This window comes from Vanellus vanellus (assembly GCF_965231255.1).
Source record: "Vanellus vanellus genome assembly, chromosome: 6".
NCBI lineage: Eukaryota > Metazoa > Chordata > Aves > Charadriiformes > Charadriidae > Vanellus > Vanellus vanellus.
The window spans coordinates 64,565,263-64,580,237 of record NC_138911.1 but is presented as its reverse complement, the minus strand read 5'-3'; the positions used below and the strand labels follow the sequence as shown (position 1 = coordinate 64,580,237).

General features: G+C 45.1%; 1 protein-coding gene across 1 annotated transcript; it reads left to right on the top strand.

The window, feature by feature from the left end:
- The first annotated feature begins 2,196 nt into the window (after positions 1-2,196).
- On the top strand, positions 2,197-10,403 carry GLRX5 (glutaredoxin 5). Its single transcript, XM_082485912.1, has 2 exons — positions 2,197-2,547; positions 8,394-10,403. The coding sequence occupies exons 1-2, from the start codon at positions 2,217-2,219 to the stop codon at positions 8,570-8,572; spliced, it is 510 nt and encodes a 169-aa protein (XP_082342038.1). The 5' UTR covers positions 2,197-2,216; the 3' UTR covers positions 8,573-10,403.
- The last annotated feature ends 4,572 nt before the right edge of the window (positions 10,404-14,975 follow it).

The following is a 14,975-nucleotide window of genomic DNA, read 5'->3' as shown; positions in this document are numbered from 1 at the left end:
GTGTTCAGCAGATGTTACTCTATTTGCTAAACAATATCAGACTGCAAAATTGCTCTTACTGTTGATCGATCAATAATGACATGGGTAAGTCATTACCTCCGTGGCAACAGAATTGTAACTGTTAGAGGAATATTGCGCATGTTGCTGCTGCGACTCTTACAGGCATGCCTCGGCTTCCTCACGCAGGTGCTCTCTCTGCAAGCCTGGTATGCCCAGAGTACCAACAACCAAGGGCACCTCTTGGACTACAGAGGATTACATTACAACTGCAGTTATGTTATTCCGGAAGGAGCATAACCTCACAAGGATTTATTACACTTCAGTTTGATGTCCTTATTTCAATTATAATTTCTAATGAACCATCTCCTTGTAGTAAGAGCTAGAATGAAATTCAGGAAGGAAAATACTACGAAGTTCCGTTCATAGCCCAACATTTTTTTTGAAAGAAGACATTTAGTTGCCTTTAAGAACAGGAAGATCTCTTTCTTTTTACTCAATTTTCATTTAATTCCCCTTTGACTCTCCAGGATCTTAAAGTGGCAGGAGTCTTTCTGCTAGATTAAAATGACAAACTAGACCACTTGGGCTATTACATGTATCACTTGTTAAGCCTCTGTATATTGTACCAGTTCAACAAACAGAAACACATATTTTTGCTTTGCACAATTTACTGAAATTTTATCTGCCATGAACTGGATTTTTTTTTCTGTATTGCACAACCTTGCACCATGTTAATCACAACATGCAAACCGCAGAAAACAGTAACTTTTCTGCATCTTGATCAGCATAACTGTGCCTGGCCTCTGATGTTCAGTGGAAACCAAAACATACTGACACACAAAGCGCACAATGTTCATAAGCAATACATGAACTTTGTCTTCAGATTCATGATAGAAAGTATTGCTTCATAAATAAATATACTTTCAAATACCGCAGGAACACTTTTTTTATTCATAAGGTATTCATATGGGCTGACAAACTGCAAGTTTGCCACAATTCCCTTTGGAATGTGTTCTAATTAAATTTAAATAAAAGGCAACAGAAGTGATGCCTGAAGGCGGTTTCATAGAAAATGAAAAACGAGTTGTTACTCAAGCATCAACTGGATTCCACAAAAATCAAGAATGAGCAAACAGTCTTCTTAATGCTGAAGTCAAGCTGGTCTTGTTTATAAAGCTCTCACGTGAGCAGAAACGGGTGGAAAAAAATTCTTTTCCTTACAAATGCAAGTACTACAAATGGCGATTACTGTACCAGAAGTCCAGATGCCAGAGTACAGTGTAAATTAGGATTCAGAAACACACTTTCATTTATTATATGTAAGAGACTGTGACTTAGTACAAAGGAAAACTTTTCAACGCTTTTTTCTACTTACAGGCCGGACCTGGCTGCTGCAGGGGACCTCCACGCTCCGCTCTGAGTTCCTGGAAAGAACCCGGCGGCCGCCCAGGAGCTCACACCAGGCCGGCTGCACACACGGAAGGTTCCAAGACACGTTCCGCGCTTCTCTGCCTGATGCGGAGCGGGTCTGCCCGTCTTCCAGCACCAACCCAACCTGCCCTTCAGCACAGGCCGCCCACCAGTCCCACCCCGCTCTCAGCCCCACCGGCCGTTCCGGCCACAGGCCGAGCCGCACGAAGCTACCAGTCAGTCAGGAGGAGTCAGGACTCCTCTCCCGGCGCTAAACGCCAGGCCCGAAGGGAGCGGCTCAGCGCGGCGGCGGCCATCCGATGGGCCTCCCTGCAGCCCCGCGGAGCCGGCAGCCAGGACCAGGCGGCTCCGCGCCCCGCGGCGGGGAAAAACGGCACGTCCATCCCGCCAGCGCCATGAACCTGGCCATTACCCGGAACCGGAAGGAGCTACACGCTAGTCACGCGCCCCTAGGACTTCCCGAGCAAAACACTGCACCGGGGGAGCCTGACCAATCGCGTCCACCAGGTGGGCGGGGATTAACCAAATCACGTTGGATTGACGGCTACTCCTCCCAATGCAACTGCAGTGGCGCAGTTACCTCCGCAAATAGGAACGCAAGGTAGCTTCAGGGTTGCTAAGGCTCGTTGCAGCCTCACGCTACTGGCTGTCGGTGCTGATTGGCGGGTAACTGCGCCTATGCGGAGGTGAAACTCCCTCGCCACCTTTTCCTGCTCTCCGCCAATAGGCGGTCGGCGCTGGCTTGGGGCTGGCGGAGCGCGGTGGGGGCTGGTAGTCGGGGTAGCATGAGCGGGCTGGTGCGCGCGGCCCGGCGGTTGGCGGGCGCCGGTGCTACCGCCGCCGCGCGGGGCCGGGCCGGAGCCGGGCGGTCGCTGAGCCAGGCCGGCACCGGGAGCGGCGGTGGTGGGGCCGAGGAGGGTGGCGGCGGCTCGGGCTCGGGGTCGCGGGAGGCGGTGGAGCGGCTGGTGCGGGCCCACCCGGTGGTGGTGTTCATGAAGGGCAGCCCGGAGCAACCCCTCTGCGGCTTCAGCAACGCCGTCGTGCAGATCCTGCGCCTGCACGGTGTGGAGGACTACCGCGCCCACGACGTCCTGCAGGACCCCGACCTCCGCCAAGGTCAGTGGCGGGCCGGGGGTCACCTTCGGCCGCCGCCTTCCCCGCTGCCGGGGCTTGCTTACAGCCTGAGCCGGTGCTGGCCTTCCCCTCGGGCGGCTCCGGCGTGTCTCAGCCTGCGGGGGAAGGGGGGGGGGGGGGCGGTCGGGGTTGCCTCAGACCTGAGGGTGGGTTGTTGGAGCATCCCGCCGAGCTCCTGTGGCACACACACACCCTTCCCCGCCCCCCCATCTCCCCCCGGGCTTGTCACCAGTGTAACTCGCTTTTGCTCGCTTTCTTGGGGTTTTGGTTTTTTTTTTTTTGGTTTGTTTTTGTCGTGTTTTATAAGTAGGCCTACATCCCGGGGGTCGGGGGCTTTGCGGAATTTGAAGCGTGTGGCGGAGATGCGCTGTTGAGGTGGCTTTGCCTGGACGTCCCCGTTTGGTTTGTGTAGCTGCCCTGTGTCCCGGGGCGGCGGGGCTGGCTCCAGAACTCTTGGAGATGGGGATCCTCCTGCCACGCTGCATTGCCTAGTTAATAGAGACAAAGCTCTATTAAAAGGCATCTAAAATACTTCATTATATAGTCAGGTTTTTATGTTGCCTCTGAGCAGTCTGTTGAGACTTCATGAGTGGCTTGGACTTACACCACTGTATTCCCTGCTGGCACTGCCTGCCGGGGTTCTTTCGATAAAGTACAAAATTATGCTAATCATTTGTACAAGAAATATTTAGTAGTAGTTTCATCATTACTGCTCCAGTTGTAGGAGCTATTATATAAAAGTTTTTTTGCCAACTTTAGAAGGCTGGTACTCTGTTCTCATAATGCTTTTCTTCCTTCTTTCCCTCTTCAGTGTGCATAGCTAATTGTTAAGGTTTTACGTGGTTGGTTTTGGAAGTTTTAAAAGAAAAAAAAAAAGGCGATAGTACGTAATAATTAGTCTTGCAGGTGCGTAGCATTAACAGTTCTTGTCCAGAATACACTAAAATGGGCTTTAAATCCACATACTGGCATGTATCAGGTGACTTCCTTCTCCTGTGTTTTTGATATCAGCTGACTAATTCAGTTTTTCATGAGCTTTTAGCCAAAAGGCTGATTTTCCCAGTCCTTGCTTGCTTTTTAATTCGCACATGTAATAGCTGGTCATCACAGCGTTTAAGTTTTTATACCATACATTTTGTTAATGAATGTTGGTTTAGTTCAAGTAAATCTTATACTGCCTTTGGCAGGTGAGCAAATTGTGGTAGTTTTCTAAGCTTTGTTAACATATCTAAATTTATTAAACTTCTGGTTTATTAGCACAAACTCATAAACTAAAAAGGAGGAAGCAAAACCTTGAAATCAAATCATCAGCATTTCACTTCTGGGTGAGAGGGCTTTTGTTGAACAGGCAATGCGTTTGTCAGGGGACTTGACCATGTGAATATATAGTATTTTCTTCCTATGTAACAGGAACATCTCCCTTCTGAGCATAGCAAATTTTTCCTCCACATGAACTCTGACTCGTGCTAAGTGATCCGAGAGGTTATTGCCCTCATGGCTACCTGAGCTTTAAATTAAAATTAGTGGTTTGATCCAGACTGTTTGGCTAAGCTGTGCTGAATGCAGTAACAGAGTGTACACTTGCACAATATCCTGCTGGTTCTCAGGTGCTTAAAGAAGTTGTTCTGTTCCCTTCCATGCACCAGCTTTGGCACTTGTCCGACTGCATGGAGAGCCAGCTCAATTTATTAACTGCATCACTGGGTGCTTGAGTTGAACTAGCTTGTTGCGCTGTGAGGTGAGTGCCAGAGCCAGCACCAGGGATGGAGCCTTGAAGTGAAGAGTTGGAGAACGACACCACTGCTTTCAAGGGCAGCGGGCTGTCGTATCGCTGCAACTATATTACCTGTTGCACCCTAAAAAGTCAGTACATGTCCGCTTCTGTGGATAGCAGTCTTAGACAGAGGAGAGGGCAGGGCTGCTGGAAGCTGTAGCTCTGTAAGTTGCCAAGTGTGATTCAGCGGTGGCTTCCTGAAGGCCCTCTTGATCTTCTCCAGGATCTGGCCTCAGGTGCTGAAAAGTTAACATGCAATGTGTGGTGCTTTCCTCAGCCCTCTCCGTGAATGTAATCTGTACTGCATGGATGTGGAGTTGTCAGGGGGATGCAGAGCTGTTAGGTGTGGAAATATCAAATAGATCTGTTCAGCTGAAGGCTGATCTGCAAGGAGATTACTGTATATGAGCTTGTCACCAGCTTTGTTAATGGAACTTAAATGTTTGCATATGTGTATGCTTATATTGTTTGTAGTTAAGGCTGGCTGTTTGCAGAGATGGTGGTTCAGGCATGTTTGAAGTGCTGCTTGGTTTCTTTCCTGTATCTGTTAAGAATAGCGTGGCCAGCAGGACTAGGACTGGAGGAGTGATCGTTCCTTCGTATTCAGCACTGGTGAGGCCACACCTCGAGTACTGTGTTAGGTTTTGGGCCCCTCACTGCAAGAAAGACATTGAGGTGCTGGAGTGTGTCCAGGGAAGGGCAACAAAGCTGGTGAAGGGTCTAGAACAGAAGTCTTATGAGAGGTGGCTAAGGGAACTGGGGTTGTTCAGCCTGGAGAAAAGGAGGCTGAGGGGAGACCTTATTGGTCTCTACAACTACCTGAAAGCAGGTTGGAGTGAGGTGGGGGTTGATCTTGTTTCGCTAGTAACAAACAATAGGACACGAGGAAATGGCCTCAAGTTGTGCCAGGGGAGGTTTAGATTGGATATTAGGACAAACTTCTTCACCAAAAGGGTTGTTAAGCATTGGAACAGGCTGCCCAGGGAAGTGGTTGAGTCGCCATCCCTGGAGGTATTTAAAAGACATGTAGATGTAGCGCTGAGGGACATGGTTTAGTGGTAGTTATTGCAGGGTTAGGTTGATTTGACTTGGTGATCTTGAAGGTCCCTTCCAACCTAGACAATTCTGTGATTCTGTTGAAACACCTTATTTTCAGGTTGTTATAGTTCAACTGCTGAAACCTGCCCTACGCTGAAATATGGCAAGTTGTAAAACCAAAACAACTCCCTGACTTACCTCTTCACCTAAAAGTGCACTCAGATCTGTGAAACTAAATAGTTATTGGTACTTCATGTGATTTATCTGAACTTGAGCTTGAGGATATGCTTCCCTGACACAGATCTTTCATTGTTAAAGCTTCTTTAAGAGGCCTCAGGGCTCTCTCTTGGACTGAGGTTCCATTGCTGTTAAAGTTTCTCTAAATTAGCTGTGCCACAAGTGATCTGCTTTCAGCTAATGACAGCATTAGGCTGCTTCGGATCATTAAGGTAGCAGAGAAGTTCAGGATTACGTACCGGAAAAGTGGTAGTTTAAACTGTTGTGGTAGTTCACCCTGGGATTATTTTCATTGTTGCTTTCCATTACCTAAGTATGGGATGCTGCCCTGAAGGTGGTACTGATCCTTCCTCCCACCCTTGGGCTAGCTTTCCCTCAATCATGCTTGCAGTGGTACTAATGAGCTTGAAAACACATGAAAACAGGTTGCTTTTCTAGAGAAAGTGTGGTGGGAGTGAGAGTGGTTCCTTGAGTCAGTTCTTTGATGTGGCCCATCATTTATTAGCTAATGCTGGCAAGTGAGAGGCTGAGAACTGGAAATTGGAGTTGGGGAAGTGGGGCGGGAGTGTTCTAAGTACCCCTTTCAGTAGGACTCTGCACTAATTCTGGTTTCAGTCACCTTAAAGTGTGCTAGCTCTGCTGCCCAGCTGTAAACCTGGTCTGTGGAGTGTGCTTTTACAAAGCAAACAGAAGTTCCAAGCAGAAGCTGCAGCCTCTGAAGCTCAGCGGGAGACGTTAACCTGCAGGGAGTGGGGAGCAGATCCCTTGGGGTGTCTGTACTGCCTATCCTGAGCGCAGCAAGCGTAGACCAGGCAAACGTGCTTTAACACTACTGAAATATTATCAGTAGCTGCTCTACTAAGCCGGGAGTTGGTTAGCCGCTTCAGAGGGTGTTCAGTTTGTTGTCTGGTTGAGCCCCGTGCACGCAGGCATCTAAAGCAGCTTGGCCGGTACATGAAATGCGTCATACAGAGCAATTACGCTTGATTGTATTCATATTTTTATCTGAAGTTGGATAGATCCTTGAAAGGACTATCAGTGCTTGCATGTGTGTGCAATTGGGTCTTTGAATAAAATATTTCTGTGAGGGAATAGTTTTTAGTATTACCCCGGAACACTTATTGGCAGTAGGTTTATTATGCAGTGCCTTTGGTTCACGTTTCCTCTTCAGCATTGCAGTACCTTAATAAAAACAAACCTTATGTCTTCTCTGGAGTGGCTTCTTTGAGAAGGGCTGTCCTTAAGCATGCCTTAGCGTTGGGACTCAGTGTTTCTCTGCAACTGTTGTGGGTTAAAAGATTTTTAGTACAGAGCACTTTTGAGCGCTCAAATGCCAAGGAGTGTTTTAGAAAAGTACTGCTAGACCCGGGTTCGCATCAAAACTACCAATTTCTGCAAACAATGTCTAAGCAATTGAGAGGTTTTAATGAAACGCTAAGGAAGAAGTTACAGATGGTGATGCTGGAGATTAGGTTAGATGGTTATGGATTCCTTTTGGCCTTGATTTATATGCTAAACTTGTTATTTTGGACTTTGGAAGCATCAGGTGTCCATGCACAAAATCTTAAGTCAAAATAGAATTGCCTAGCAGATGTTGTACTTCATAGGAATACTTTGTCACAACAAAATTTTTTTCTAGATTTTTATTATATTAGTGGATTTTTAAAACACATTGGTATTTGACTAATGGGAATAATTAGCTCTTTTTTGTCTTTTATGCATTAAAATTGTAGTCCCATTGCATATTTATGCACTTATGCATATTTATTAAAAAAGAAATTGTTTTAAGTTCCAGTAAAGTAGGTGTAATTTGTTAATATGGTGACTTTTTTCACTCCAGTATTTTGGGTTTTACCTCTGCAGTGTTCAGAGGTTAGAGTGTTTTCTAAGGGGAAAGCAAATTCCTCTGTGCATATTGAAAATGTATAAGAATGTTGAATTCAAGACTTGGTATAAGAGCATGCAGACGTAGAATTTAACTATTTCCTCTGCTACAGAAATAATTACTTTGTTTGAAGCATCATTTTAAAAGTGGCAAACTAGTTACAATTTTTTTCGTGGTGTCTTTAAGTGCAAGTTGGGATTCAGTTTATAACAATTGATCAGTTAATATTTTTGGATGGTCCTACATTTGTCTTCTCTGAAGTACAGTTTTAAACTTTAATTCTGTACTTCATAACTGTGACTCGAACTCTGTTTTGTTTAGTGAGTACTTTTAAGAGACTTCAGCCTTTGTGCCCCTCCCATGGGCTGTAAGGTCTGGCAATGGAAGATAAAGCAATTTGAAATTCATAAGGCTTCTAGAGGGGTGAATGTATCTTGCAATTGAAATTGCAGTAGTAGGTGTAACTCTATGAATTTAGTAAGAACATAAAATATTTTAAAGTCCCTTTGGGAAATATAAAGGATAACTGAATGTAAACAGTTCTCAATGTTTTTCAAGACTTCTCATATCTCTAATTGATTGAAAAATCATATTTGCTTGTCTCCTGGCAGAGAAAAGAGATGTTAATTTTTTCCAGCTCCCATTTGAAGTCAGTATAGGAGCTGACCACGTATCTTTCAGCCCACATCTTTGAGTTGGAATGAGAACCAAACCTAGCTATAACGTAGTTTTTCTAACATTGCTCCTGTTATATAGATACGTTTTTTGCCTCAATGGGAAAGAAGTGAAAATATCAGTATTTCTGTCAGGCTGAAGCAATGTATTCCATTTAAAAACTCACTCTATTTAGAGAGGGGGGAAAACCTTTAATACTTATATTTTTTTCTTATGCAGGAATAAAAAACTACTCTAACTGGCCTACCATCCCACAAGTATACCTCAATGGTGAATTCGTTGGTGGCTGTGATATACTCCTCCAGATGCACCAGAATGGAGATCTCGTGGAAGAGCTGAAGAAGCTTGGAATCCGTTCAGCGCTTCTGGATGCAGAAAAAGACCAAGAAAAAAAGTAAAATAAGCAAAAAAGATGCTGTGACAGGAATAAAGTGAATCTTCGATAAGAACTTGTTACCAGTAAAGCCTTATGTACTTTAGCTCAAAGAAGGCATGTTTTTGAACTGACACTAAGATTTACCTGTGAATGTCTGTTAGCTCATGGTAAATGTAGTCATCTTGGTATTTTTGATTTATGGATATTGTGAAAATTTGAATATAACCACTGCACTGTAAAGCATACATTTATGGAAATTGTGTTTAAAAAATGTTCGCTTCAGAAAGCATTCAATTCTTGATTGAGGCGGGAGTAAACCTAAAGAACCAATAATATTTTTATGGATTTTGAGTGTGTGTTTCTCTGTTCTTTGGTACACGAGCCTATGCAAACAGTGTTTGCATTCCCTTGCTCCTCTTGAAAAAGTGTTAAGTAATAGTGCATCAGTTCTGCTGTATAACTGCTGGTGATAAGACTTCCTGAGAGCCTGTAAAACTTTTGTAATCACATATGATATAGGAGAAAAACACTCCTCAAACAATATAGAAGAAAAAAGATTATATGAGAGTGCATGAAATATACTTTTATTCCAAAGGGTAATAATAAACAGACTTGTACGAATACATGTATAATGGTCATTATTACTTTGTAACATTCTGATGGGTTTTAAAAGATTGCTAAGAATTGTGCCTAAAGATTTTATAAAGCCTTTTCTACCTCTTGCAAAGCAGCTTTTCCCCCTGCTTATATACTTCGTGTATTGCAGTTCTGTGTCAGTGCTAAAATGTGGGAATTGTTTAAGGCTTCAGTATTTTAGCTTGAAATAGTATGGGAGAATACTTCAGTTACTATTGTAATCTTGTATCATTTGGTAGTTACTAAATTATCTTTTTGTATTTGTTGTATTTCCAAGTATTTTCTCCTGCCTGCTGTGCTTTGAAGAATACGCTCTTCAAATGTGGGATTAACAGATGAAATGTCTTGTGTAGATAAGATGAGTGCAGCAGAGAGGCTACTGGAGAGATAAATATTTCTTTGTGGAAGGTCTCTGAAGTGTTCAATGCCTATCTAGCCACATTTCCCTATGTTAAAACAAATTATATTAACCAGTGTAGCTGCACTTGTACAGCAATACTGCTAAGGTTAAAAGCAAACCAAGCTGTTTCTAAATTCAGTTTACTTTTATTAATATAAACCAGTTTGCATGTGAATTAGGCAAATGATTGGAAATAAACTGTATTTTAAGATTATTATCTACAATAGTTCCTCTTTATTTTAGATGACTCATGAAACTGATGCTACTTTTGATTTGAAACCTAAAATGTCTTCCACTGCATAGGATAGAAAATGCGTTTTAAAGAGAGGAAAAGTCATGAATGGTCAGTGGAAGAGGCACTCGGGACTGGAACTTGTAGACAAGAGTGATTTGATGCAAGTTCCAGTTCTACATCTCTCCTGTCCCCTTAAGCAAGCTGTCCAGTGGAGAAACTATACTGGTACATTCTTCAGTAAGCTTACTGTAACCAGTTTGGCAAATTCTCTGTATAGTTTCAGTGCAATCAGTATCAGCAGGATTCAATACAGTGTGTACGTGCTGTATGTATTCACTTGTTCGTGACAGCTGCCCAGTACCAGTAGAGATGACTGAATGACCACTGAGTAGGAGTAAGTTCCATGCGGAGGCAGCCCCTTGTGACTGGCAGGCATGGAGATACGAGTGCAAGATTTTTTTTGTTCCTATACCACATCACATTTGTGAAATGCAAAGCTTTAAGTATAGATGAAGGTTAGTTCTGAGCATTTCAGTGTTACCTCTTTTTGAATTCAAATTAAATAAGCTTTCTTACGACTAATCTTTCATGAGTAGTTTTTGTCATACTGAATGGAAAACGATCTTTAGAAAAACATCTTTGGTTATTTGTGTCAAAAGACCTGTTGAAATGGATGTACACAGTAAACAAAGAATAAGGTAACTTGAAGAAAATTAAATTATTTGCGGTTTCAATGGTTAACTCAGTCTGGCTACTAAATAAATCTACTAAAAACCAAAACCCCAGAGCTGCTGTTTCATAGAGCTCTATTCTTTATTCTTCTGCAAAAGTTGAATGTTTTTCAGTACTATCTGCTCATAGTTTAACATAAAGGTAACTTCAGCATTGTCAGGTCTTCATTCTCCTCCAAGCAGCGACATTTTTCGCTCAGCATGAGTTCCTACTTTTACTGAAACTATGAATAGTTTTTCGACTTTCTCTACTTCCTTCCACTTAGACTTCAGTTTTTAATTGTTAAAATTTTGCATGACGCGCATAGTAGTGTTTATATCAATCCTTTGCCTGGTTGGAATGTATTATGATTGAGCAAGTAAAAGCAACAGTGATACCACAAAGCATGTGTGACAAAGCCACAAACGTGGGGCTATAAAATGTGACCTCTGCCTGCATTCCTTTATGAGCCGTATCTTTCCAGGCTTTGTGTGCATGAGCAGTTGTTTTACGTATGACATCTATATAAAAGCTCATGTTAATTCAACTGCAATAAAATTCACAAACTACTTAAATTGTAAAACTTCAGATGCTCACAAAGAGGCTTATTTTGGGAGTTGACTGAGAGTATTTCCCCCAAGGAACTAGTTCTCAGTTAGGTTGATCATTTTAGAAGACGAGCAGTGTTTCATGGAATCATAGAATGGTTTACGTTTGAAGGGACCTTAAAAATCATCCAGTTCCAACCCCCCTGCCACGGGCAGGGACACCTCCCACCAGACCAGGTTGCTCAAAGCCCCATCCAGCCTGGCCTTGAACACTTCCAGGGATGGGGCCTCCACAACTTCCCTTGGCAACCTGTGCCAGTGCCTCACCACTGTCATAGTGAAAAATTTCTTCCTAATATGTAACCTAAATCTTTCCCTCTTCCAGTTTAAAGCCATTACCCTTTGTCCTACCACTACATACCCTTGTAAAAAGTCCTTCTTGAGCTTTCTTGTAGGCCCCCTTCAGGTACTGGAAGGCTGCTGTAATGTCTCCCCGGAGCCTTCTCTTCTCCAGGCTGAACCACCCCAACTCTCTCAGCCTGTCCCCACAGCAGAGGTGCTCCAGCCCTCTGATCATCTTCGTGGCCTTCCTCTGGACCAGCTCCATCCATGTCCTTCTTATGTTGAGGGCTCCAGAGCTGGACACAATATTCCAGGTGTGGTCTCACAAGAGCAGAGTAGAGGGTCAGAATCCCCCCCCTCGCCCTGCTGGCCACGCTGCTTTGAATGCAGCCCAGGATACGGTCGGCTTTCTGGGCTGTGAGCGCACATTGCAGTACGTAGTCTGCTCCTCAGCTTTTGCTGTCCCTCAAACTAGAGGTGAAAGGGAGCATATGCCTCCAATCCAAAAGGGACATTGCTGCAAATGAGCTGATTTTTCTGGAGAAAAAATAATGCCCCTCACTGATGAGAGGTTTGTACCTGCTTTTCTCATGCTCTTTGGCAACGAGAGAAGGCAACTGGTAATATTGGTGTCTGGGGTGACAATCAGTGGATGTGCTGAGCGAACACTGGCGGGCTGGAAAGATCAATGAGGAGTCCCTAGTGGGGAGGATGCAAAGGGTTTTGGGGGGGAAAGGGTGACTTTTTCCCCCCAGGAGGAGCAGCTCATCACAGGAGATGAGGGGAACGATGGGGGGAAAAAACACTGGCACTGCTGCTTGTGCTTCCCCGATTACGCTGCAATAAAACGGAGCCTGAAGAGGTAATGGTGCTCAGGAACGAGGCTTGGGAAGGCCGGGTGAAGTGGCTGAGAAGGACAGCCAGGAGCAAAGATGGGGAGCTGCCCTTGCCATCTTTGGTGAAGAAAGAAGCAAAGCTGCCCAGTCTTGAGTTTGGCCTGCTGGAGAAAGAATAAGGCAGGCGTCGGCTTCTACAGATTGAGATTGGTTGTACGGAGCTGCCATCCCCAAAATACTACCTTGTCCCATTCCCGCTGTTTTAGTGTGCTGTACCAGGCTGGTGTCCAGGCTGGCTGCTCCTCCGGTGAGGTCTTTCTGGACTCGTGTTGGCTGTATTGCACTGCTGAGGGCTCACAATGGGATGACTGCATGCGAACTATTGTCTGTGGTTGTTATTCTATTATTATAAGATTGTAGTATGAATGTTTGCCAAACTGGAAACCATTATCATGATTATCTACATTTTATTCTGAGGATGCCCTTGGTGCTGCTGCTGTGGTAAAAAGTGGAGCTGAGTGGACCAACCTGTTCACCAGATGATAAATTAGGCTGATCCTTTGCATCTTCTAACGCTTCTCGCCTCTTACATATAAAGGAAAGTCACTTGATTTAAGCAAATGAGATTGTTTGTATTCCAAAACTGATCTGGTGTCCTAAACCTTCCCCAAAGAGGAGGCAGGGTTTCTTTGCTCTCTTGAGCTGGTGCTGGTGGGGACAGAAGGAAGCAAGTTACAAACACTTGTTATTGTGCTGCTAGTTTTCATTTGAGAGAATTCAAAACGGTTAAACCCGAAGTTGTTTCCCTAAGGAAATGAGCTGTGAAGAGCGGGTTACCTGCTAAGTGTGTTTCTCAGCCCTAATGGCCTTTAACTTGCCTTAATTTTGCTAGCACATGTTCAGATATGTTTGATATTCTCCGTTACTTGTCTACTCTGAAAAAATAAGTTTATGCAGTTTAAATGCCCTGAAATATGTGAAATGCCTTTATTTGGGTCTGACGACATTGAGGCTTATTTTCATGTTCTGAGTGAGTTCTGCGATTCTCTTAAAAAGTGGACTAGAAATCTTTGGCAGCATTTTTCCAGGAGTCTGTCAATGCTGACACAGTGTGCAGAAAACAGTCAAGTGTGGGAGCGTGAAATGTAAGAATCGTACCAAGGGAAACCTCTCCTGAGCTGGCACCGAGCGTCCCACCCAGGCCCTGTCAGTGCCTCCGAGAAGGGCAACGGTAAAAGCGGAGCTGGCAGCCTTGGCAATAAGTCCCCGTCTAAGCCGGTTTGCGCGGCCCCTCTGCAGAAACCAGGTCTTCTTACACGGGGTTTTGCAACAGTCATACGGCGGGATTGTGTAAGAAAAAAAATGCTTATCATTTACAAGGTAAGTGTTGCCTGTTAAAGAGTCTTTGTGAGCAAAGATGGGAAGACAATGAAGAAAGGTAAAGGGGCTCTGAAGGTTTTGGGTGGTTTATTGTGCTGGGTGGTGGGTCCAGCTTGCTTTTTGTCTGAAAGGGTTGAGATGAAAACGCTGCTCTGGAAGAAGCTGTTGTTCGTTATTTGGTTTTGGCTTTATTGTTGGGATGCTGTGTGTTTCTTTCAATAGTTCTGTCTTACAACATCGCTGTATCTCACGTGGCCTGATCATGGCTACAGAAACCCCTGACTGATTTCATAGAATCATAGAATGGTTTAGGTTGGAAAGGACCTTGAAGATCATCGAGTTCCAACCCCCCTGCCATAGACAGGGACACCTCCCACCAGACCAGGTTGCCCAACGCCACGTCCAGCCTGGCCTTGAACACCTCCAGGGACGGGGCCTCAACAACCTCTCTGGGCAACCTGTGCCAGTGCCTCACCACCCTCACAGTGAAAAACTTCTTCCTAATGTTCAATCTGAACCTGCCCTCTTCCAGTGTAAAGCCATTCCCCCTCATCCTATCACTACATGCCCGAGTAAAAAGTCCTTCCCCAGCTCTCCTGTAGGTCCCCTTTAGGGACTGGAAGGCCGCAATAAGATCTCCCCGGAATCTTCTCTTCTCCAGGATGAACAGCCCCAACTCTTTCAGCCTCTCCTCATAGGAGAGGTGCTCCAGCCATCGGGATCATCCTCGTGGCTCTCTTCTGGACACGCTCCAGCATGTCCATGTCCTTCTTCTGTTGGGGACTCCAGAGCTGGATGCAGTACTCCAGGTGGGGTCTCACGAGAGTGGCGTAGAGGGGCAGAATCACCTCCTTTAACCTGCTGGCCACGCTTCTTCTGATGCAGCCCAGGGTACGGTTGGCCTTCTGGGCTGCGATCCCACACTGCTGGCTCATGTTGAGCTTCTCGTCAATCAGCACCCCCAGGTCCTTCTCCTCAGGGCTGCTCTCCAGCCATTCCCCGCTGAGCCTGTATTTGTGCTTGGGATTGCCCCGACCCAGATGTAAGACCTTGCCCTTGCCCTTGTTGAACTGCATGAGGTTGGCTTGGGCCCACCTCTCCAGCCTGTCCAGGTCTCTCTGGATGGCATCCCTCCCCTCCAGCGTGTCTACCTCACCAACTAACTTAACTAAGATGTACTTGAAGCCTAACCCAACATACCTTTTATGAATCACAGAATCACAGAATGGTCAGGGTTGGAAGGGACCCCTGGAGATCACCACGTCCAACCCCCCCGCCAGAGCAGGGTCACCTGCAGCAGTTGCACAGGGCGGCATCCAGGTGGGTTTTGAATGTTC

Coding starts and splice junctions, on each gene's coding strand:
- GLRX5 (XM_082485912.1), top strand. CDS start 2,217: ATGAGCGGGCTGGTGCGCGCGGCCCGGCGGTTGGCGGGCGCCGGTGCT. Junction 2,548..8,393: donor GGACCCCGACCTCCGCCAAG/GTCAGTGGCGGG, acceptor TTTCTTATGCAG/GAATAAAAAACTACTCTAAC.